The 25,766-nt window shown below is 42.1% G+C and overlaps 1 protein-coding gene across 1 annotated transcript in view; it reads right to left on the minus strand.

The window, feature by feature from the left end:
- DEPTOR (DEP domain containing MTOR interacting protein) overlaps positions 1 to 25,766 on the minus strand; it is a 137,586-nt gene that overhangs the window by 31,894 nt on the left and 79,926 nt on the right. The window contains exons 5-8 of the mRNA XM_045453811.1: positions 13,304 to 13,489; positions 11,251 to 11,385; positions 5,637 to 5,707; positions 3,528 to 3,632 (exon numbers count right to left, since the gene is read on the minus strand). Coding sequence (XP_045309767.1) covers positions 3,528 to 3,632; positions 5,637 to 5,707; positions 11,251 to 11,385; positions 13,304 to 13,489 — 497 coding nt within the window. The remainder of the gene's footprint in view (positions 1 to 3,527; positions 3,633 to 5,636; positions 5,708 to 11,250; positions 11,386 to 13,303; positions 13,490 to 25,766) is intronic.

The following is a 25,766-nucleotide window of genomic DNA, read 5'->3' on the forward strand; positions in this document are numbered from 1 at the left end:
CCTCTCATTATGGATTAAGGATTCTATTTAAATGGGGCAAGGAGCTCTCCTTTGGGACTGGGAAAGTCTAGAAATGTTCATAGGGGAAAATGGTCCTGAGTCTCTTCAGTCTGGGGGTCTGTCCTGTCCACAGGCTGGTGGCCCACATCTTAAAACTTTCCAATCCTCGTAAAAAGGTGAAATAAGAGAGATACACGGTACACATGAGAAACTTAGCCACAAAATGATCTCCGTTTTGGCAAGTAAAGTAGTGACATTCCGCAGCCACAGTCACAAAGGCTCAGGCACAAGGCTTTGTCCACATCAGAAAGCAGGAGAAAACCAGGACGGTGACCTGAGGGGTGAGCCTGGCATTCCACAGAGAGAACGGCATTGAAGACAAAGTGAGGCACTTGACACTTTGCTGGGGTGGCTCCTGCCAGTCACAGGTGCTACAAGAAGGATTCTGGCCAGAATTTTGGATCATTTCTCCCAGCCCGACCAAGCAGGTCAATCATTGCCCAGGTCAGCGGGCAAGCCCCTCCCGTGGGGTAGTTTCCCTGCTCCCACCTTCCCAGAGTGCTGCACGGCCACACACACACACCACCCTGCAGTTCTCCTGGACAGGTGCAAAGGGCAACAGCAATGTGACAGGTCCATGGAAAGAAGCCTCTAGGACTGGATTATACAAATGGAGTTTTACATAAGTGGAGTTATTCCATGGCAAATCGATATGGTAAACTAGGAAACAATTTAGTGTTTTCTAGGAGAAAATAATGTACTAAGTAATTTAAATGAATATATTACACAGTTAAATTATAGGGAAGAGCATGGTATTCTCTGTCACTTTCGTTCAACCAGCAGTACAGTTCAAAAATCTAGCTCTATACATTCAACCCAATACAAGACTTTGGCCAATAGGAGCTTCTCGGAAGAGTCTTGATGCAGTAATCTTAACAATCCTAAGATTCCATTTGAGTGTTTCTATTAAGTTATTAAATGTTATGGCAGACAATTTAAACACATTTTTATTTTTTTGCTTGCTGGCCTTACCAGAATTTTCAACATGCTAATGTGCTTTGTGAATCTTCAAAGAGGGGGTAAAGTTTTTAACAGTAGTTAAAAACTGTTTTGATCACAGAAACGCAGGTCAGGGTATTTTGCTGGACCAGAGAACTGTAAAATACAACTTTAGGAAAGGCTGCTCTAAGAAATTCTGTACTTCTCGGGGCGCCTGGGTGGCTCAGTCGGTTGAGCGGCCGACTTCGGCTCAGGTCATGATCTCGCGGTCCGTGAGTTCGAGCCCCGCGTCGGGCTCTGTGCTGACAGCTCAGAGCCTGGAGCCTGTTTCAGATTCTGTGTCTCCCTCTCTCTCTCTGAGCCTCGCCTGTTCATGCTCTGTCTCTCCCTGTCTCAAAAATAAATAAAACGTTAAAAAAAAAAAAAAAAAGAAATTCTGTACTTCTCTAAAACATATGGAGACCACTGTACCCCTTGAGAAACTAAGAATATAAACCTTGTGAAGTACTCGCTTGAGAAATTGAAAAAATTATACCAGGTTACCCACCTATCAGAGTAAATACATTAAGGAGTTAATTGACCGACTGACAATACCTACAAGTTATTCATATTGATCAATAAAGATGGACTAAAATCAGGTACATGGCCGAACAAAACAAGCTCTTCAGCTGCAGTATAAATCCAATGCTTTCCCGAAAGCAAACATGCTTTAAGTCAGAGACCCATGAGAGTGAGTGCATATGCTCAGCAGTAAAGCAGAGTCTGCCAAAAATAATTTATACTAGGTGCTTTACTATGGAAATAAAGCATAAAACTCTTCCCCTGGCCAAGAGTTCCATTAGAAAATGATAAATTCAGCCTCGGCACAGATACAAATGCCCGCCCTTTATGCTCCCAGCCAACTTTCCTGCTCTGAGTATCTTTGGTGCTGTGCCCACTGCAGACCAAGGAGGTAGGAAGGAAGGGCCTGTCACACAGACACACAGGGCCAACAAGGCTTCTGCAGCTGGTCCAGAGCACAGGACCCGGTGAGCCTCTGGCTCGCTGCATGAATGACGTGTTCAAATCAGGGGGCAGAGTGAACCCCTCATCACACAGCACTGATTACCCAGACTGGCTGTAATCTGTGCTCTGTGCACCCTTGAGCTGGTCTCTGCCGCCCCCCTTTCTCTGCCACTGGGTAATCCGGTGCCAGAGGGTAAGTGCTAGAAATCAGAGCTGTGCAGAGCCAAGTCATGCCTATTGCTTTACTGGTTTACTGCTCCAGGAAAAGGACTGATGGGAGAGGTGGAGGGTGTAGAAGACATGAGCAGAGGAATGATCTGTAGCTTTCTAGCCTTGTGCGTCCTCCCAAGGGCCCAGATAATTAAGACATTAAGCGTACTCTGTGAACTGTTTTACAGATGACACAACAAAACTGGGGTAGGTAAAGGTGTTTTGAAGCAGAAAACCAATGCTCTCAACATCCTCTCATAGCATACCATATTTTTGTATAAATAAAAACGACGTGACAGATGGTGACTACACTAACGCTGGTGAGCACTGAGTAATCTATAGGATTGTCAAATCACTACGTGTACACTTATTGTGTACATTTATATGTTAATTACGTTTGAATTAAAAAAGCTTAAGAAACCAATGCATAGATATAAATACATATATATTTATACATGTACGTATGTATATGTATGTATAAGTAGTCTGGAAGAATATAAATCAAAGTGTCAACAGAGATACACATGTCAATTACACTCAGTAAAGCTGCTTAATGTTAATAGTGGTTATCTCTTACTTATGAAAGATTATAAGCAATTATAATTTTTTTTCTGCTGGTCTGTATTTTCTAAATCTTAACTCTATATGCATTATTTTAGCACCAAAAAATATCTAAAAGTTATTTTCAAAAATCTCTCACAATTCATTCAACTTTTCTGATGTTTGTGTCTTGCTTTGTGCATTATAAAGTGTTTCCACATATTTAATCCACAAAACAGCAGAAGGAAATATGATTATTGTTTCAGAGAGGAGGAAACGGGCTCTGAGATAGCTCCAGAACTCGTGCAAAGTCAAAGAGCTAGAAATTAGCAGAACCAAAATGGGAATCCAGATCCCCTCTTCCAAATTCTATCACCTCTGCCTTCTTTTTCTCACTATTTGCCATCTCATATGGTCTAAGCGTGTTCCACTGGCTGTATAAATCCTCCAGGAATACACTTTGTATATAATCGAAGCAGTAGAGTTATTATATAAGACTTCAGCAAAAAGCAACTATTTTATGTTCAAACTCAGTATTGGTTAAGGGGAGAGATGTGAAAAACCAAGGAAGGGTTGGAGACCAATGATGTACCAACAGAGCAATAGGAAACCTTTTCTTCCTAGTTACTACATGACATACTCTTGGCTTCATTTCAACCCTCTCCAGAAAGGGAAAAGGAAACTGGTCCAAAATGAGACCAAAACACTCAGGGAGATCAAGAGAACAAGAAAACGAGGCTAGAGGTATTTAGACATTGCTGGATTGTTGGTACCTTCATTCCCGCCGCTGCCGCAGGGCCGCTGGGGTCCACGGCCTGAATGTGGCATGGCTTACTTCCGCGCACCACAAAGCCCCAACCAACGGCGTCACCAACAATCTGGAGAGGAAAACCACAATGAGCAATCTAGAAGACGGTCCCTGGCAATTTGCCTGTCCTTCCAAGAGAAAGAAAACCAGCCCAGGGTTAAGTATATGCGCTGGCATATCTCTTCTCCTCAACCCCATCTGTAGCTTGTCAGGAGAACAGAACACTTTGTTTCTATCACAAACACAGGCATATCTAAGCAGAAAGGGTGGTCAGGGGACACCTGTTAGGCAGAAAGAAGCTTCCTCTGCGAGGGCACTACTCAGTAAATAACTGGCAGATTGCCTCCTTCTTAGGCTGCTATGCAATTTAATATCAGGCTCAAATGGAAAATTTAGAAGACTATGAAAATATGGTTGAAATTTCTCTCCAGACCCAATTTCTGTTCCAAGTTTATTCTTTTCCCCAGGGTCCAAAAGATACTTTCTTGATGTTCTTGCTACATCCTTCGAGTCCAAAGAAACAATTTATATTACTTAACAGTGGGAAATAGGAAAAGTTTGGGCTTTCTTGAAACACAACCTCTACCAAGAAAAGAAAGTGAGTAAAGTACATAAAGTCCACAATTTACAAGTAGGTACTAGTCCAAAAGCTGTTTGAAACTGGAGGGTGCCTTTCCCTAGAGAATCATTAGAATTGGCAGTTACATTCCCTGTGCAGCTCTCAGACGTGTCTTTAATATACACCCCAACTGAAATACAGATGACACACGTTCACAATCACTAGCAATGCCGGCATTTAAATTTAAGACCCTCCCCCCCAAAAAATACTTAAAACTATAATCAACTGTTTCTCAATTGCTGGAGACTGAGAGCAAGGCAGGGAAGAAATTGCAATTTTTTAAAAATGTTTATTTATTTTGAGAGAGAGACAGACATGGGGAGAGCACGAGTGGGGGAGGGACAGAGAGAGAAGGAGACAGAGAATCCCAAGCAGGCTCCCGATGAGGGGCTCGATCTCACGAACTGTGAGATCATGACCTGAGCCGAAATCAAGAGTTGGCTGTTTAACCAACTGAGCCACCCAAGCACCCCAGCAAATGCAATTTTTGTAAACAATCTCAAAAAGATGTTTAGGCCCTTCACCAGCTTGAGGGTTTACTGCTATTAGATCACTATACCTAATTTCACTTCCAAAGGTATCGTTGATCGTTTTCCCTGATACAGACATATTTCTGGTGCTTTCTTCATACTCGCTGGCTATGACTGGGCCCATATCCTATCTAAACTCCTCAGTGTCCACGATGAATGTTTGCAGCCCGAATGGGTGTGGGAAGGTTTGTTTTTTTTTTTTTTTTTTTTTTTGGTCCCTGGGGAAATAAAACAAAAGTTAGAAAGCTGGAGGCAAAGGAGAAGTGTTTTAAAGAGGATGTTGATGTGGTTTTGGGTAGAGACCGAGAGAAAGAGGCTGAGGAAGGAGAGAGGGCAAGATGCTGTCAAACAGAGCACTCCGATTCCATCTGAAGGAAGCCACTGGGGCAGGTAGTTGTAGAAAGAAGGCTGGAGAACCTCCGAGAAGCAGCAGGTGGCCAAGAGGAGCTCACAGGTACACAGTGCTCCAAAATCCTGTGCTTGTTTATATAACTCAAGACATGCTTAGCATCGTCAGAAGCAACATTCCTTATGGCAGAACAAACTGTCTCATGGTTTTCTTTTTTCCCCTAAAGACTCCTCTAATATCTTAAATGATTGTTAGGATTAACTGCAACACAGAAGGGATTATTGGCATGATTTGCACCACCATTCGCCTTAAAGTCTGTAATTATATTAGACTAAGTAATGGAAATTTTTTCTTTAGGCCTCATCAAAAGGAGTTTAAAATGCTGTATGAATCATAACTCATGTCAGGTCCTAATGCATTTTAGTGCCTAAGGGTCAAGAAAATCCATTGTTATAATTATGCCCCAAAACAAAAGGAAAATTAGAAGGTTTTCAATTCTGTCCCTCAGATACACATTCAGACACTGACATGCTGACATGGCACGAGCAGGAGAAAAAACCCAGGTGATGAGCCTACCGTGAATGTCTTCCTTGCATATGGAGCCCCGGGAGTCAGGAGTTCCTCTGAAGTTACGGGTCTCTTCAACACTGTAAGACAGACACAAGGTCAAGGTGCAAACCCTCTGGTCCCTTGATCATTCATTCAGCAGATATTTACTGATTGCCTCATCTATGACCATCACTGAGCACATGTGGCAAAGATCCCTGCCTCACAGTTTATACTCTGGCTGAATACAGACAAAATATTAGCAAACGTGAAAAACCCTAAGCCTAACTTACAGAACCACAGAAAGAAGAAACAGCACAGGGTGAAGGGAAGCCAGATGCCAACGGTGGGGATAAGGAGTGGGATGCTATTTTTCTATAAAGAAAAAGTTTTCAGGGCCCTGAGTGGCTCAGTTGGTTGAGCGACCGACTTCGACTCAGGTCATGATCTCATGGCTCATGAGTTCGAACCCCGCATAGTGCTCTCAGTACAGAGCCCACTTTGGATCCTCTGTCCCCCTTCCTCTGCCCCTCCCCCACTTGCAAATGCTCTTTCTCTCTCAAAAATAAATAAATTAAAAAAAAAAGAAAAGAAAAAAGAAAAGGTTTTCTAGTTCTCACATTTCTTTCTTTGGAATCCTGATACGTATTCAACAGGTCAAAGTTAAGAGAAAAATCTGCCTCTAGCAGTCTGATAGCCACGTTTCAAGAGCTAACCCCACACAACATACTGCACACAACCACTCACCCAAGCTTCACTTATTTTCTGATCAATATCCAGGCTGCGTGTACACATTCACTGCCTTTTTCCCTCAGTAGTAATATTAGAGAAATGTTCCACATATGCAGCATGTGCTAAGCACTATGCCAGAGACTTCACATATATTATCTCATTTAATCTTCACAAGTCCTGTTTAGTTAGGCTCTTCATTATCCCTATTTTATTAGGCTCTTCTTGTCCCTATTTTATTCGTGGGAAACCATGAGTTTAGAAAAGTTAAATAGCTTCGGGATGCCTGGGTGGCTCAGTGGGTTAAGCATCTGACTCTTGATTTTGCCTCAGGTCATGACTGCACAGTTAATGAGATCTGGCCCTGCATTGGGCTCCATGCTGACAGCACAGAGCCTGCTTGGGATCCTGTCTCTGTCTCTGTCTCTCTCTGCCCTTCCCCTCCTGTGCGCTCTCTCTTTCTTTCAAAAAATAAACTTTAAAAAATGTTTAAAAGAAAGAAAAGTTAAATAGCTTGGTTCAAGGTCTCAACCTAATTAGAAGAATCAGGATTCCAACTCAGGCATTAGATGCCAGCACCCATCAGCCACAGTACAATATGGTTCCTCCCATGCTATGCCCTCTCTGTAAGCAGAAGAAAGGACTCAAAATCTCGGAAGGTAGTAATGTGTTGTCCTCCTCAGACATCTGTTCTTATCAGCTGACTGCTGTTGCCCACCAAGGCAGCAAAGACAGCGGCCAATTCTGGATTTGCTGGCTGCCTAAAAACCTGCCAATATGGTGGTCCCTTCTTACCTATGGGGATACATTCCAAGATCCCCAGTGGGTGCCTGAAACCATGGACAGTACTGAACCCTACATATACTACTTTTTTCCTATACATACATACCTATGATAAAGCTTAATTTATAAATTAGTCGCAGTAAGAGATCAGTACCAATAACTAGCAATAAAATAGAACAATTATAATAATACATGGTCATAAAAGTCATGTGAAGTAGTCTGTCTCTCAAAATATCGTATTGTCCTGTACTCACCCTTCCTGTGATGATGTGAGATCATAAAATGCCTATGTGATGAGACAAAGTAAGGTAAGTGACAGAGCCTGAGGCCACTATTGACCTTCTGACACTATATTAGAAGGAGGATCATCCGCTTCTGGGTTGCGGTTGACTTGGGTGACTGACCCCACGGAAAGGGAAAAGAGGGACCATGTAATGAACTTCTCCATCCATCCTGTGCTCACTAAGCACTGGAGAGGGGACTGCTTCGGTGGTCTAGAAAAGCCAGCGAATGGGGAGCCGGGGACCATCCCAATCCAGTTATTCAGAGGTCATGAACTTGGGTATCACAAAGAAACTGGAGGGGCCATGGCCAGGCCCCTAACCCAGCGAAGTGTGAGCCTCCAATTCCCTTTGCCGGCAGCACTCAGAGGTCAGATGTCAGTCCTAGAACACGTGTGCAGCAGAAAAAGAAAAGGCAGCATGGGGTGAGACCCAGATGAGCCACGAGGTAGTCTGGCCCTAACGAACACCCTCTCAGTTAAAGGCAATGACATGCTTCTTGTTGAGATGACAGGTGGCCAGAATGCTTACTTTTGCTTTCAGGTAGCTCATAAAAGAGAAAATGAATTTATGTTCCCCCCCAAAAAGAGCGAGTAGGTCAAAACCAAGAAAAGAACCTCTTAGATGAACAGGATGTAAGAGAAGAGGTCCCTGGTTGAGGACTGAGACCTTTCAATTCCCTGTCACACAATTCTCTCCCTACCCAAGATAATCCTGTCTGGGTGAATGAATTCGGGTATAGAAATCACATGTACTGTAATATCTGACAGTAGTGACCACCTACCTTAATACACATTCTCTTTCCTGTTACTGAGACATAACTGACATATAAAATTATATTAGTTTCAGGTTTTAACATAATTATTCAATATATGTATATGTTTTGTGCAGTGATCACCACAATAAGTCTAGTTAACACCCCTCACCTCACATAGCTACAACATTCTTTTCTTGTGATGAGAACTTTTAAGATTTATTTTCTTAGCAACTTTCAAATACACAATACAGTACGATTATCTATAGTGACCATGCTGTATATTACACCCCCAGGACTTATTTATTTTATTTTTAAAGCTTTATTTATTTATTTTGAGAGAGAGAGAGAGAGCGCAAGAACAGAAGAGGGCAGACAGAGAGAATCCCAAACAGGCTCTGCATGGTCAGCGCAGAGCCTGATGCGGGTCTCGAACTCACAAACTGCCAGATCATGATGTGAGTCAAGACCAAGAGTCTGAGGCTTGACCGACTGAGCCACCCAGGCGCCCCAGGACTTGTTTATTTTATAACTGGAAGTTTGTACCATTTGACCGCCTTCACCCATTCCTCTGGCAACAATCAATCTGTTCTCTATGTAAGTTTGTTTTTTTTCTTTTTAGATTCCACATATTAGTGAGACCACATATTTGTCTGTTTCACTTATTTCACATAGCATAATGCCCTCAAATTCCATCCATGGTGTTGCAAACAGCAGGATTTCCTTCTTCTTATGGCTGAGTAATATTCCATTGTGTATAAATACACCTCATTTTCTTTATGCATTCATCGATCAATGGACCCTTAGTTTGTTTCCATATCTTGGCTATTGTAAATAATGCTGCAAGGAACATGGGGTGCACATAACATTTTGAGTAACTTCCTTTCCTTTGGATAAGTACCCAGAAATGGAATTGCTAGATCATATGGTAGTTCTATTTTTAATTTTTTGAGGAGCCCCATACTGTTTCCCATGGTGGCTGCATCAGTTTGCATTCCCAGCAACAGTGCATGAGAGTCCCTCTTCCTCCACACCCTTGCCAGCACTTGTTATTTTTTGTCTTTTTGATAATAGCCATCCTAACAGGTGTGAGATGATATTGTATCGTGGTTTTGAATCACACTATACTGTAATATTTGATCACTATACCAATAAAATTAAATTATAAATAAAAGTGTTTATTTTAATACACTTTCCCCTTCTTCTGTTGAAAAAAGATAGAAACCCTGAAGCCCAGGGAATTATGTTTTAGCTTTCTCTTTCTGAATCCTTGGGAAGTTATTTACTCATCACAAGGACACCAATTATGGTAATATCTCTAGTACTTTTTTTTTTTTTTTTTTTGGTCTGGTTTAGGGCTTTTATACATAGTTGTAAAAAATACATCCAGATATAAATATAATGATTAATTTTAAATGCCTTACTGTGAAGGTCTGTTTATCTGCTTGAGAAAAATAATCACACATAAGCTCACTGTACCTTGGGAACCCTCTTAAGAGTGAGGGAGAAGCTTGTCAGAATATAGGTAAGAGGTAGGACTTACAAACCACAATTAAAACAACAGAGACGACCACAGCAGAGTCCCAAAAAAGGCAACCTGACCTTTCTTTGCTGCCTGCTTATCAGTAAACGTTTCCCTTTGTGACAAGGCACAAGGAGAAAGAGGAAACAATACAAACCCACCTCAGGGAATGCAGATGTGTAGTTCATTTAAGCAATTAACACTCTGTTCTCATTCTACTATTATATGCAGTGGAAAGCATGCAAAATGGCTTTAGCATAGCTGACCCCTTCCGGAAACTGAATTCTTTTGCTTCTAACTTTAGATACACCTATCAGATTTTGATCAGGGCTTCAAAAAGCCTAGTTCTAAGAATATAGCCCTCCTTTCTCATTCTGCCTTATCACCAGTGTTTCATTAATTGAAAACCTGGTAGCATATGGGTGCTCAATGATTTCCAGCCAGAGTCAGAGTGGAAGCAAGTTTCTTCACTCATTTGCTGCAGGTTACAACTCTATTCTTTAGCTAATCCTCCAGAAGGCAGCAAAACAAAATGTTAGATTAAGTAAAATACCACTTGCCTAACAGAGTTTTCTCTTAAAACCCTTTGAACAACATCTATTGGTCCTTATTCTAACATGTGCTCCCCGGTCCCAAAGAGAGGATAAGTTCACTGAGGGAACCGGTCATGACCTTCCATTTTTGTACCCCCAAATCTGGCGATGAGGGAACAAGAGCAAAAGGAATGAATTCCCTTCCCTGAAGGTGATATACTGAACTGAAGGTGAACAGCGCACTGAACAAATGGAGTCGGGGGTGTTTTCAAGGCAGTGATTATTACCATCAGAGACCATGCAATCTAATCCTAGGAAAGAGGTGGGTAACGGACTTTGAGAAGGTGGTAGTATCTGTGAGTTACAGGTTCCTGTGGGCTGAAGAACTGATTGGGTCAAGGAGGAATTGTGTCTAAGCACAAGCTCATCGACAATCTTTGTACCTAGATTTTTTTTTTCTGGAATGTAAAGGCCATGCAGTTTGATCAGTAGATTTTGAAACTGCAAGGCACCAAGAGTCATTTCCGGGGATAGTTGGGTTTTGCACAGATCTGTGCTTCTTCCTTGGGGGTGCTAAGGACCCAAAGACCTCTGCATCTGTTCAAACTCTCTTCAGGACCGAGGGGCATCTCCCAGCTGATACCTTCAACTGTCTTTGGAACGACCTCTGAAGACAGCTGCCTTGCCCACGGTCAGGCCCTCCTCCCAGGGCAGCCAACATCAAATGACTGGTTAACATGAGGGTTTAACAGAGTTGAGTCTCAATTTGGGACAATTGTGAAGGGCCATCCCATCTCCAGAGCTCCCCTTGGGGTCAGTGCAGCCTTCCCTGACGCTACGCTGCAGCCCGATTCTCCCTGTGCCCAAATCTGCGTGCTTCCCTTCCTCTCGACAGGCCTTGGCTCCAGGAGCATGCTGTCACAAGATTCCCACGTACTAGCCTCCCCCGTCTGAGAATCTGCTTCCCGGGGAACGCAGCCCGCACATGTCCCAAGTGCCCCACAGCCCCAGCCAGAAACGGGGCTGCCTTTCGGCCACTCACCGGACTTGGGGTTGCAGAGCACAGGGGGGCTGCTGCTGAGGGTGGGGCTGCTGCTAAAGTAGCCACTGCTGCCACAGCTGCTCATGCTGCTTCTCCGCACCGCAGACACGATCTTGATCTCCTTGCTGGGGCTGACTGTGCGGGCCAGAAACACACAGTCAGGAGGGCGGTGGCCATGAGACACACGGGCTTTCAGTCATGAGACACAGCAGGCACATCACACGTGCCAGAAAAAGGCACCCTGGCCCCGGAGTCAGAGGAGCAAGAATCCGACTTGCAGGCCTTCCACTCGCTAATAGCATCACGTGGGGCCACTCGCCTCAGTTCTCTGAGCCTCAATTTCCCCAGCTGTGAAGTGGGTATAATACAACAGGATCGGTACAAGGAGTGGGTTATATAATGTACGTGAAAGTACACAGCCATATAAAATGTTATTTCAAGAAGGACCGAGCCCATCCATGCTAGGCAGTCCCTGGAAGGGGGTAAATTAACTGCCGGCTATACACTTAATGGATTAACAGTAATAATAAATGCCTCCCGATCTAATAGCAAGTCATGAATCACCCAGAGCCATGGAAGGAGGAGATTAACACACATTAACACATATTTCGGCTTTGGAAGTGTATGTGAGGCAGCAGTTTTGTGATCTGATCTGGTTCTCTTTGCCACAGAGCCGGTGGCTCTCAACAGGGAGAGGAGAAGGTGTGTGTTCAAACGAAAGAAGCCGTAGGTAGAGAGCATCCCGCTTAGTGCCTGGAACATGGAAAGCACAAAATAACTACTGGCTTTTATGGTGACCATGGCCACTATATCCTCTTTCTCATCAGTGTCACTTTTCGGGTCTATTGGGCCCACAAGAAACCGGCAAACCTTAGAGCTAGTAAGAACGTGAACAGGTACTCGGCATTTGCGGGAGACTGCGACCTGCGACCCTGAGGAACACGTGATGTGTGTGTGCACACACCTGACCCTCTAGTGCTTACTCTCTCCTCTTGCTTCATTCTTTCTTCCACCCTGGCTGTGTCCGAGGAGCTCCAGGGCGAGGGAGATTGGGGAGGAGAGAGCAGAAATAGAGAGAGTTAAGACAGAACCGGTGTGAGATCCAGCTCTGTCCACCACTTTCTAATGGTGTGACCTTGGGTAAGCCCCTCCATTGTTCCAAGCCTCAGTTTCTCCACCCATAAAATGGGGATAAGAAAAGTCCTTCCTCTTTTGGATATTGTGGGAATTAATAAAATTCAGGCACATAAGGCTAGCTCAGTGCCAGGGGCACAGAAAGGGCTCGATATAGCTACAAGTACTCTTGCACCTCCCACAAATAACCACGTTTTCAAGACACACATTTTCATTGTGCCCCGAGTTTCAGGTGAAGCCCAGAATTTCCAAACCTTAGGCCAACCAGTTCCTTGAGTCAATGCCAAGTTTTCAGAGGAGTTGAAGATATCCCTTTAAGTACCCCTCTTCTTCAAATGACACATCAAGTTAACCTTTTCCGGACGAGTGGGGTTATCTTTGTGAACATCTGTCAGCATCATTTCTGTCAAGGTCCATTGTAAATATGGGACTGTTTGACCTTCCATGTAACGTCCAAGGCTTTACGAGCTCCTCTGTTTGCTTTTCACAATTTTTCTTTGTTCTGGGTCACCCCTTCATGACAGGTTGACAATCAGTTGCCTTTGACTTGTCTATGCCCTCAGAAGTCTTTATTTACCATTAAAGCACACAGTTTTTCAGTGCTGTGATTTAGAAAACTGGATAATTAATGACGTATAAGAACTGTTTACCAATGAAAAGCAAGTAAGGCAAAATGAGAGGTTAAGAGGTCTTGTATAACGTAAATACTTATTTTATAAAACGATCTTCATGACATCTAAGTTGACAGCCCAGGAACGATTTGGTCATGCTGGGTTTCCCCACCCTCCACCCCATACTTCTGGGTTATGAAAAAATAAAAAATGTGCTGGAGAAACTAATTTCAGAATGCTGAGTTACTACCCTAATACTGCTCAAAAGACAAATGCATGTGATCAGTTACATGGTGAAACTGACATACCGGACATAAAACTGGTAGATTTCCGATTGTCGTGGCTCTGCTTCCTCAGGCAGAAGGGACTGTCGTGAGTTTCCTGGGAAGAGGGGGACTTCTCATTGAGCAGCTCCATCAGTCTACGCCTCCGCCGGAAGTTCATTCTGAACTGGTAGAGAAGGTTGCTGTCCACAAATGGGTGCTTGTTGGACACTGAGGAGAAAGAACAGACGAGCATGACTGGCATCCTGGCCACTGAGCACTGCAGCCAGAAGATTCCACCCAAAGGGGACAAAAGTCTTAAGAAAGAGTTTAATTCTACAGATGCCGCCATGAGCTTGTAATCCACACATGGTCCCAAATTCCTTCTGTACCGTGCACTTTAGAAATTTACTAATCAATTCCTCCAGGGGACCTCTGCCTGATCTCAACCCTGATCTAACTAAGTCAGACTCTTCCTGGTGTTGCCCCAGCCCCTACTGAACCTCCCTCCATCTGAGCACTTACCACACTGCACCTGCATTATCCATTCACTTCCCTGCCTTTCCCACTCAACTCTAGGCTCTCTGGGGCAGTGATCACGGCTTCATTTAGCCCTGTGTCCCCAGTACGCAGCAAAGTGCTAGTCCCATAGCAACACATCCAATTATTTTTTAACTTTTTTATTTGGAAATATTTAAAGACTCAGAGAGTTGCAAAAATAATAGAGACTCCATACCGTTTGTTTGCTTGTTTGTTTTGGTGGTGGGGAGAGCACATCTTTTTCTCCCAACTAAGTCACTCTGCTTAAGGGCCCAGACCGTTAATCATTCCAGCATCTTGAAATCCTAGACTACCATGTGTTTGGCTCAGAGTAGGTACTCCATAAAAGGCTGGAAGTGAATAGTCTGTGACAGGTAGATAAGCAGCATATCCAGAACACAACCTAACTTTAAACTGTTTAGCGGCTAGTCTGTACCACTTCCCCCTAAACCAATCTGTGGGCTCGTGGTATGACCGTGCTGGGTCAGCAAATGCAAGCTTGGGGTGTAGCTGTATTTATCGTGCACATTTGCTATGAGTAATTCTTCTGGTTACATGGATATCAGAGTCTCAAAAAGGTGGGTCCCTATTAAGAGAGTCCACTGCCAACGTTTAACTTAATGATTCATATGGGTGTTTCACACTCTTCAAATGGTGATAAACTAGTCACTTTGGTGAAGTGAATGATGTTGGCCCCAAAGACAAATATACTTAATTCAGGGGTAGTTCTGCATGTTCTTAATAAATAATGCATCCTTGGATTTGGGAGATACTGAATGCATCCTGAACCAAGAGATAAGCCAATTACACTTTGATATGATATCTACACAAAGTGGTTCTTTTTTGGATAGTCAAATTTTTATAGAAATTTACTACATCACTACATTCGAAAATACTATAATAAAATTTTGTAGGTAAGTTATTTATTTCTGGCAGACTTTTCTGAGTTTATTAAGATTCTTTGAATCCTCAAGTTGACCTTGGCAACAGTATCTTAAATTACAACCTGAAAATACACAGTTCTATATACATTTATTGACATCTACTCTTTTCTCTTTGGACTGTGAATTATATGAAACATTAGCCCTGCTAATAAATAAATCCAGAAAAAAATTCTGAATCCAAACAAATTCCATAATGGCTAAAAGTACCTTAGAAAGTATTTTTTTAGTGTTTATTTATTTTTGAGAGAGACAGAGAGATAGAACATGAGTGGGGGAGGGGCAGAGAGAGAGGGAGACAAAGGATCCAAAGCAGGCTCTAGGATCTGAGCTGTTAGCATACAGCCTGACGTGGGACTCAAACCCATGGACCTTGAGATCACCTCCTGAGCTGAAGTCAGATGCGTAACGGACTGAGCCACCCTGGTGCCCCTAAAAAGTGTTTTTAATTGAAGCGGAAATATGACTATCAATTTAATCTCCTCAGGCTTTAAATACTGACCAAGGGTTAAAGTCATACCCATTCTCCATTCTCCACTTCCCCAGCTCTCCACTACCTATGGCTCAGAGGATAAACTGAGCACCTAAGATAAGATAAAAGGGTTAAATTTAAATAGTCCTTATTCATCACATTCTCTCTCCAATAGTGTAAATGACCTTAACCGTGACCAAATCAGGGAAAAGAAAAATTGGATTCGATAGTAGACCATACCTGTTTAACATAATGCAAGCAGATTGTAAGAACTCAAACAATTATACATTTATTATTTCATAACCACTGTTGTTTTCACAGTTACCAGCATGTACTGATGATATATTGCCATTTGGCTTCTGGGAATTCAATTTTATGACGCACCATATTTAACACCCCACTGCAAGTTTCAAGGACTTATTTGGATTTTAGTGTGTGAGGAGCAGCCACACTGTGAACTGAGTATCTCCATGTGTTCATCCCCCAGCTGTGTGGCTGGCATAGCTGGAGTCCAATTCTCCTCTCAGAATAGAAAAATGACAATTGCATGTGTCACTCGCATTGTTTTCAATGAATTATGTTGCTTCTAAAAGGGTTCTTTTTCTCTCTCTCTTATTAAAAGTTTAATGACATGAACACTGAACACAGCACACTTGCTTTGTTTGTGAGTGTAGCCTTAGGTATAAAACAGATAATCGTAGTTACAAAAGCTTAAAGAGCACAGGTAGAAGCCATACTATAGCATCAACCAGTCACACAAGGCATCATTCATGTATCCAACAATGTCAGCCCCTGCTAAGTGGCGCACACTATCCCAGCCATCTATCTTAGCGTGGTGACTGCAGTGTGACACCTGTTCTGTTCATCCTTTCAAGCCCATACCCTGTTTCATATAATAACAAAACAAGTAAGCTGGGACTTTACTCAACATTTTCTTATGCTGAATAACTTCTAGAAATGAGTAGCATGCAATAAAAAGCAATTGTTCTAGAATCCGATGACGTCAGTTTTGATCCCAGTTCGCCAACTTGACTGGCGGGGTGATTTGGGCAGTTTATTAAACATTTTAAGTTTGCACGGCTTTGCTGTGAAGAAGAAATGGAATAATTGGTGTGAGAGATTCGGAATGTCATCTGGAATCTACTGAAATCTAGTGGCTTAAGTCTTCTCGTTCTTAGACTCATAAAGATTGACTGCAGCCTTTGGTCATTTAAGTTTCTGCACAGAACCTGTTTCTTCTGCCTTTTCTGCCCTTCTTTCAAAGAACACTTCACCCATCTCCCACACACAGGTCTGTCACCTTTTCACTCATGAAAAATACGGAATCTTAACCAGATATCCAGATCTAGATTGGCAACTATCCCAATGGGAGATGTTTAAATCTCAGAAGAGACAAAAACAAGAAGTAGGGAGTGATTTAAGACACAGGACGTTTTAGGAAGTAACTAGATGAAGAAAGCCATTTTTATAGCCATAAATTACATATGTAGAGTCTCAAGAAATACACAATGGCTAAATGACATATAGTTCGTATTCTGGAAAGAAAAAGGAATTGGTTCTCTCCATACTTTAACATGACGTTCTCTATATTAAATACAAAACCATTTGCTACATAGGAGTCTTGCTTTTTGCTAAACACAGAAGAAATTACCTAAACTATGGGGGAAAAAATTAAAGGGAAGGAAAGACAAATCAATTGGCAGACTGTGACTGGTGTCTCTAAATCTGGAGACTGTTCCAGTCCTTCACTTCTCAGATCTCAACACTATACGGGACTTTTATTCAGAGTAAACGTGGTGTCACGAACAATTCAATAAACTTCATTCTTTGCTCCTTGAGAATATGAAGCTGTAAACAGGAATAAGTAAGAAGAGAGAATATTCAAAGTGAACATTCAAGATCTAGTATTATTATGGGGAAAGATAGGATTCAGTAGGCAGAGAGGGAAAGGATAGGACCTGAGGTCCCTGGGTGGGGAAAAACACCTATTTTGGAACAATGCTGGGAGTGTCTGACCACAGCAAACCCCCTCAGGGGTAAGGTTCATCTTAAGAATGTAACAGACACCACTTCTCACCCTCAGGTTCCTCTCAGGAATTTGAAAAAAAGACCTAACTAAAAATAACTAGTAGACCATTAAAGTATGACCTACAAGGAAGGTATATGGCCATAGACCACCCCTCATGTAATGGAATCGAGCCCATCAGGAATGGACAACTCAGCACCCAGAGCTATCAAGCCAATAAGGGTAGGACCTGCGAAGGAACAAGGGGGAAGGGTTGGGGTGCTGACCAGAACCTTGGAAAACAAAGACCCTTGCCTATTGCCACGAGCATTCACTTTCAGAGGTTCCCCCCTCAGTAAAGAGAGCTTTCATACCCTGATCTTATACTCTAATAAACTTTTGCCTACTGCTCACTATATTTTGCATCCACCTCTTTATTCTTCAAAGCAGTGAGACCACAAATCCTGGGTATTGAGGTAAAAAAAAAAAAAATCCTGCAATATTCTGGTTGTGCTCTTATAATTACAGTTGTAATTAAAAAGTGATAATTATTGACTCATTCAATTTATATTCCTGGGACTTATGAAGACTTCCCTTTTATACTGGTGGCATTCCCAAGGGACTTGACTTGGCTTGGTATCAAAATAGATACAAAACAGGAGAAAAAGCAGCCACAGCCAGAAAGCTAAAGCCATTAAATACAAGAGGGTCTAATTGCTTATGAAAGCGGGGGTTCTAGAAGCACTAAGCTCACAATGTTGTTGATATTTGGTAAGAGAAAATAGATCCTGATTCGCAGTGTGCCTTTACTTTTCAGAAAGCATGAAGGAAATGGCATGTAATCTACCAAAATAACAAAGTGACATAGTTGACTTTTCGTGGATAATGTGGCTACGTTTTTCTCTTATAAGTTATTAGGATGATTTTAACAAACACAAAGAGATTTTTAAAAGTGATTATCGGGAGACCTGGGTGGCTCAGTTGGGTAAGTGTCCAATTCTTGATTTTGGCTTAAGTCATGATCTCTCGGTTCATGACTTGGAGCCCCGTATCAGGCTCTGCACTCTCAGCGTGGGGCTGCTGGGGATTCTCTCTCTCTCTCTCTCTCTCTCTCTCTGTGCTTCCTCCACTCATTCTCTCTCTTTCTGAAAATAAACTTTTTTTAAAAAAAGTGATTATCTACAAGAGGGGAAATTGGCTTCTACTTTACTGACACATATAATCTAAGGATGAATATAAACATTTATCATCTTGAAACCTACAAACTCAGCTGAATATAGAAGACATTTTAAGCTACTTATCTAGTTGAAGGGAGGAAGGTCACATACTTTCATCTATCCTTGAAATGTCTGCTGGCAAATGACCTAACACAACAGGCATCGTGAAGTAAGCGAACTGAATCTGGCAGTGTGATAAGGGGAGATGGACGGGAGTGAGGGGAGAGTATGCACAGACACCAACTGCTCCCGGTATGCACTTCATCAAATCTGTTTATAGGATGGTCTCGGGGCACCTGGGTAGCTCAGTTAGTTAAGCATCTGACTCTTGATTTCAGCTCAGGTCATGATCTCACGGTTCGTGGGTTCAAGCCCCGTGTCAGGCTCTGCATTAACACTGTGGAGTTAGTGCAGAGCTGTTAGTGCAGAGCCTGCTTGGGATATTCTCTCTCTCCCTCTCTCTCTCTCTCTTTCTTTGCCCCTCTCCTGTGCCCTCTCTCTCTCTCACTCACACACAAAATAAATAAATAAACAACAACAACAAAATATTGGGTGGTCTTGGATCTGGGATCATGTAAGCAATTTAGCAGTGCAAAAAGAGGGCTTAAGCAGAGGGGAGATAAGGATAATGGCTGTCACGGTTAAGAAGAAAGATCAGCAAGGATGAGGATGGGGGACCATACTACACATGTAAACTGGTGTCAAACCTAAAAGGTCTTCAAGGTCACCTGAAAGAGAGGAAACCCTCACCAGCTGCCATGATTAGCATCTTCATCATCATCGTCCTCCACAGTGGCACAGGTGGGTGTGGCTCACCCTTCCCCCAGGGTACAGTGGTGGGTGAAAGATCATTCTGGGCCATCAGGGCTGTCACTCTATCCCACTCCTCACTTGCTTTCTTACCTCATACATCCCTGTACCTCCTCCCCAAAGGACCACTTAGCACCTGCAGACCTTGCCTAATAGTATTGACAAACCTCAAGGATAAACAGATGGCAGATCTAGTCCTCAGACTTAGCGCTTCTAAAAGGCTAATCAGTTCTCTGTATGAAAATATTGCACCCTCTCTGCCAATGAGACCAAGGCTTTCAGCTGTTTCACGCATCCAGGGAAGCCTTTGCACGCTTTAGTCTCCCTGCTCTTGCTAATACTCAGTCCTTCAGACTAGTCCTTCAGAGTCCAAGCACCTCAAGTCACTTAGTATATTGCAGATTTTACAGACTGTCAAGACTAAAAAAAAAAAAAAAAAAAAAAAAAAAACTAATATAATGCTTTTTATTAATCTGTTTGGTGGAAAACCAGAACTGAGAATGAACTACAACAGAAGGTCAAAGCTATTTTTTTTTAATCTGAGATATACTGTGAAAGGAACAATCCAAATGACAGCCCTGCCTTAAGTTTAAAGCTAGGTTCTCTTTTCTGCTTATTATGGACCTTTGATAAGAAATACAATTGCTGAGAAGTCTGTTTTGCTTGCTGTTTGCTACGAGCATTGTGAGACCTTTCCTGAATGTAACCCGCTGTGTAGTAGAATGGGTTGTAAAACTTCCTAAATGTAGTCTGATATGTAATGGAATGAGTAATTGTACATAAACTAACCAGCATTTCTCGCTTCTGTAAACCTGCTTGCTTAGCACATTCCTCACCTACCCCCTTCCCCCTTCCCCCTTTTTTCCTCCCGCCACAAGTAACGGACAAAGCCTTCCCGCCAAAGGACAGACAAAGGACGCCCAATCAGAGAACAACAAATGTCCTTACTTTAAAATCAACTAATCAGGCCCCTCATAATTTGAAACCTCCCCTGTGCCATTTGTCTGTCTATAAAAACGCTGTACCAACCCTGATCGAGGCCTCTTAGCGTCACCGGCAACAAGTGCGCAGAGGTCCAGGTTCGAACCTGCAATAAACGACCCTTGCCGCTTGGCTTTGACTTACAACTCTGGTGGTCTTTTGTGGGAGGTTTTGGAACTTCAGGCATTACACTGAAGGCTGTAGCCACCCATCTCAAACCATCCTAAAGGGGATGCAGGAGTTGAAAGAGCCCTGCTTCCCAAAGGAGCAAAAGTCCTTGATTCAAGAACATTGAGCAATTGTATTTAAGTGCCTATGCCATGTAAGGACAGTGCTAGGTGCCTGGAATATAAAACTCTTCAAAAGGCAATAACAACAGTGAGTCAGAGAACTAAAATAATTACTTCCTGAGCACTGACAACAGTAATAAGAGGATATGAAAACAGGAAATTGGTTTTAGAGTATAAAGTCCTATTAGCTGACAACACTAAAACAAAACACAGTCACAAAGCCAGAACCCAATTACACCAATTTAATTGATTGAAAGGAGGTGAGGAACAAGGATCAAAGTGAGTCTAGTAAAGATGGCAGAAAAGAAGAAAATCAAAACATGGTATTGTGATTGTGTAGGTTTCTGCAGCCTCCATGTCTTACAGCCAGAAATGTAAAGGTAATAAACAGATGGCAGGTCAAAGTATGTTTTATTCTTCACTATGCATCATTAAATAATAGCCGGGTGCCTTCCAAGGACTAGAACCTTTGTTAGTGATAAAACTCAGAACAAAGGGTATGTTTTTCAGAGACTAAATCATACCAAGAGCACAGAGAGGTCTAAAACCAAACTTATTTTGTCCAGGAAATGGAGTATCTCACATACAAAAGTCAATGAAAAAACTTTGTAACTCTGTTCTAGATCTTTTGGGCTTCTTGGCATAAATCCAAAGGCCTAATGAAAGCACCTCAGTGTTGATTTATTTCACATGTATACATTCATCACGGAGTGTGTATAACATACTGTGTAAGGCCAGCATGGATGAAGCCATCACACTTATATTAAGCTCTACCCCACCAAGGCATCTGATGCTGAGAATATTGATGACAATAATGAGAGTATCGGCTAGCATTTGTTGAGTGACACTCTGTGCCACGTCCTATGCTTAATAGCACATGCATGATTATATCATTCAGTTCTCATAGCAGCACTATGGGAGAGCTATTATGATTATTCCCGTTTTACAGATGAGAAAACAGGATTACACAAGGTAAACTTACCCAAGGTTCCATAGTTATTAACTGGAAGGTCCAAGACAGAAACACTGACAGGTTGACTCTGGAACCCCATCTTGTAATCTCCTGGCTAGACTGTCTCCCAACCAAAGATATAACAATGCCAAATGAGGAAGTGAATAAGCTTACAAACACACACACACACACAACAGAATTTGCTTTTCTCTCATTTATTCCTGTCTATAGTTTACAGAAGGCAATTTGGATGGGCAGATTTCCACAAAACTCTTCACCAGGCCAAAACATTTATTACCTTGAAATTGCTTATTGAAAGAACAGAACAATGACGGTCTCAGATGACGGCCCTGGGTTGAACATCAGCTTCACTCTGTTGTATTGTTTTGTTTTGTTTTTAAATGATGAACTGCATTGTATTTGTCCAAATTATACAGATGATTTTTTTCACTTTCCATTTTACTCAGCCTGAGAAAACACTGGCAGAATCCTCAAGATTATTCATCTTTGATACTCATGTTTTGTTCAGTGCTGAATGCCTAGTCTTTACTAAGTTACTTAACTGCCCTGAGCTTCAATTATATTCATCTGTAATATGAGTTGAAGAACTAATTGCATAACATAGGTAAAAAAGCCCATTATAGTTTCTGGTCCTTAGAGGCACTCCATTAATGTTGGCCATGTGTGGGTTTCCTTGAGGGCCCAAGGGATCAGTACCCAAAAGATACCTTTCCAAGGTATAAGACTTTGCAGACATCACCCATGTAGGGAAAGAATCTGGAAGCAACTTTAGGTGTTCTGGAAGAAAAGGAGGCATCCAACCTACACCAGATCAATTCAGCAGGGCCAACAACATGGAGAAGGATATCCAGTGTGATGCTAGAGGTACCCAGGAACCATGGCAGGTGAAAACCCACCAAAGCCCGATTCCCAGATGGCATTTTTTTTTTTTTTTGGTGGCCATGGTGCTGAGTTTCTTTCTTTTTTTTAGTTTAATTTTCTTAATTTACATCCAAATTAGCATTTAGTGCAACAATGATTTCAGGAGTAGGTTCCTTAATGCCCCTTACCATTTAGCCCATCCCCCTTCCATAACCCCTCTAAGTAACCCTCTGTTTGTTCTCCATATTTAAGAGTCTCTTACGTTTTGTCCCCCTCCCTGTTTTTATATTATTTTTGCTTCCCTTCCTTATGTTCATTTGTTCTGTGTCTTAAAGTCCTTATATGAGTGAAGCCATATGATATTTGTCTTTCTCTGACTAATTTCGCTTAGCATAATATCCTCTAGTTCCATCCATGTAGTTGCAAATGACAAGATTTCATTCTTTTTGATTGCCAAGTAATACTCCATTGTGTATATATACCACATTTTCTTTATCTACCCCACCAAGGCATTCATCCATCCATCAATGGACATTTGGGCTCTTTCCGTACTTTGGCTATTGTTGGTAGTGCTGCCATAAACATCGAGGTGCATGTGTCCCTTTGAAACAGCATACTTGTATCCCTTGGATAAATACCTACTAGTGCAATTGCTGGGTCGTAGGTAGTTCTATTTTAATTTTTTGGGAAATCTCCATACTGGTTTCCAGAGTGCCTGTACCAGCTTGCATTCCCACCGACAATGCAAGAGATCCTCTTTCTCCGCATCCTGGCCAACACTTGTTGTTGCCTGAGTTGTTAATGTTAGCCATTCTGACAGGTGTGAGGTGGTATCTCATTGTGGTTTTGATTTGTATTTCCCTGATGATGAGAGATGTTGAGCATTTTTTCATGTGTCAGTTGCCCATCTGGATGTCTTCTTTTGAGAAGTGTCTATTCATGTCTTTTGCCCATTTCTTCACTGGATTATTTGTTTTTTTGGGGGGTGTTGAATTTGATAAGTTCTTTATAGATTTTGGATACTAACCCTTTATTTGGTATGTTGTTTGCAAATATCTTCTCCCATTCCGTTGGTTGCCTTTTGGTTTTGCTGCTTGTTTCCTTCACTGTGCAGAAGCTTTTCATTTTGATGAGGTACCAATAGTTCATTTTTGCTTTTGTTTCCCTTGCCTGTGGAGACGTGTTGAGTAAGAAGTTGCTGTGGCCAAGATCAAAGAGGTTTTTGCCTGCTTTCTCCTTGAGGATTTTCATGGCTTCCTATCTTACATTTAGGTCTTTCATCCATTTTGAGTTTGTTTTTGTGTATGGTGTAAGAAAGTGGTCCAGGTTCATTCTTCTGCATGTCGCTGTCCAGTTTTCCCAGCCCCACTTGCTGAAAAGACTGTCTTTATTCCATTGGATATTCTTTCCTGCTTTGTCAAAAATCAGTTGGCCGTACGTTTGTGGGTCCATTTCTGGGTTCCCTATTCTGTTCTATTGATCTGAGTGTCTGTTGTTATGCCACCCAGATGGCAATTTCTAACTCTTCCCAGAAAGGTTACCACAGAACGTGCTGTAACTTTACTGTAGAGCAATTTATCAGGTGCTCCTTATGAGACTGAAGAGTATGGTACATTCAAAATAGGAAAAAGAAGATATTCAAAAAAGAAAGAAATCAGTGGTGAGACTTAGGTTGTTTTTTTTTTTTTTTTAAAACTGTCTTCCTATATTTTCTATATCATTTATATCTGTATTCACCTTTTCTTATACCAAAAAGGGATATAGATATTGGAAAATCCTTGCCTACTTTTTAAAAGATAAACTTTATATTTTGAAATCATTTTAGATTCATAGAAAGGCAGCAAAATATAATACAGACAATTCCCATTCACCCCAGAAGCCCCCTAATGTTAAGATAATCATGGTGCAGTGGTCCAAACTAAGACATTAACCTTGGTTCCCTTCTGTTTCAAGTATCACTTAGAGCAATAAGGAACTCCGTGTGTGGACAAAAGAAGAAAACTATTCCTTGGAAGCCCATGTTTCACAGGGAAGATCCCATAGTCACTTAATGATAAAGACATTTGTCCTTGTGGATGACAATGCTGGCTGCTGTCCAAAACATATTCTCTCTTTCTTCCGCCTTTATTATTTGCTCAGGGTAGCAGTGTGCCTGGGTAAAAGCATTAGTTCACTGATTGCCTTCCACCAAGGGGTGACCATGTGACATAGTTCTGGCCCATGTGATATAGGTATAATTCCCTGGGAAAGGCAACCTTTCCTAAAGAAAAGCAAAGTCTTGCTAGGTGACAGCTCTCGGCCATTCTATCTTCTTCCTGCCCACAGTGCAGACTGGAGGCCTGGCATCCATTAGGAAGGGCCACACAGAGATGGATGGGGCTATATCCACCTCTTACCAGCCCAGGATTCTCCACCTGGAACAGCTTGCTGCCTGAGCTGTTCCAGGAACTGCTCTATTCAAGCCCATCATTACTACATTTGCCATTATTTGCGGCAAAACAGAATCCTGATGCTGTTCCAAACCCAGGCTTAGAGACATGAAATTAAAAGCTCAAAAAACAAATGCTTTCTGTTTATTTGCAGCCCACACCGTGTAACAAACTATGCTTGATTCAGAGGCCAAGAGGGATAAGACATAAAGTCACACAGACAAAAGATATGCCTTCCAGCAACTCATCTCTGACTCCCCTGTGATTGAACCGGTTATGGACAGTCCCTCGGCCTCAATGTTTACATTTGTGGAAAAGAAATTACAATAACTTCATCTTTTATCCAATACAAGTGAAGTTAATAAACATACAGGGACACATAGATGTCTGAAAGATCACAATAACGCCAATGCACCATTAATAATATTGTTCTGCTGTCAGCAAAAATCCAAAGGATCCCACAATGAAGAGCAGAAATTTAAGAAAGTGCTCCAGAACTTTGGGTTATATACTGGATAAGCCCTTTCTGAGTAATGAGAGAACCAGTCTAAGTGATGGCAGTCAACAATTTCTGACTTGTGGAAATATTTAAAAATCAAAGGGAATATTAAAAAAACAGAGGTGAAAGAAAATATGATTGTGAAATCAGTGTGCTGGGGAAGGGAGAATTGTCGTCACCATTCCAGAAATTTGTGTCACTGGCACCCAGCTTTATGGGGGTGTCCAAACCAACACTGCAAAGTATAGGTAACAAGGTGCTTCTTTAATGCAAACATTCAGGAATTTAGCCACAGACAAAGATCTCTGAGATGAGGGACTGAAAAATGACATACACACTCACCAGGATATCACCCTGCCCTGCAGTGGTTTCAAAAAGGTCTAGGGGAGGCTCTCCAGAATAGCAGCCACAGGTCACATGTGGCTGCCAAGCCTTGAGGGGTGGCGAGTCCGAAATTGAGATGAGCTGTAAGTGTAAAATCTGCACTGGA

The sequence above is a fragment of the Leopardus geoffroyi genome, chromosome C3 (genome assembly GCF_018350155.1).
Source record: "Leopardus geoffroyi isolate Oge1 chromosome C3, O.geoffroyi_Oge1_pat1.0, whole genome shotgun sequence".
Taxonomy (NCBI): domain Eukaryota; kingdom Metazoa; phylum Chordata; class Mammalia; order Carnivora; family Felidae; genus Leopardus; species Leopardus geoffroyi.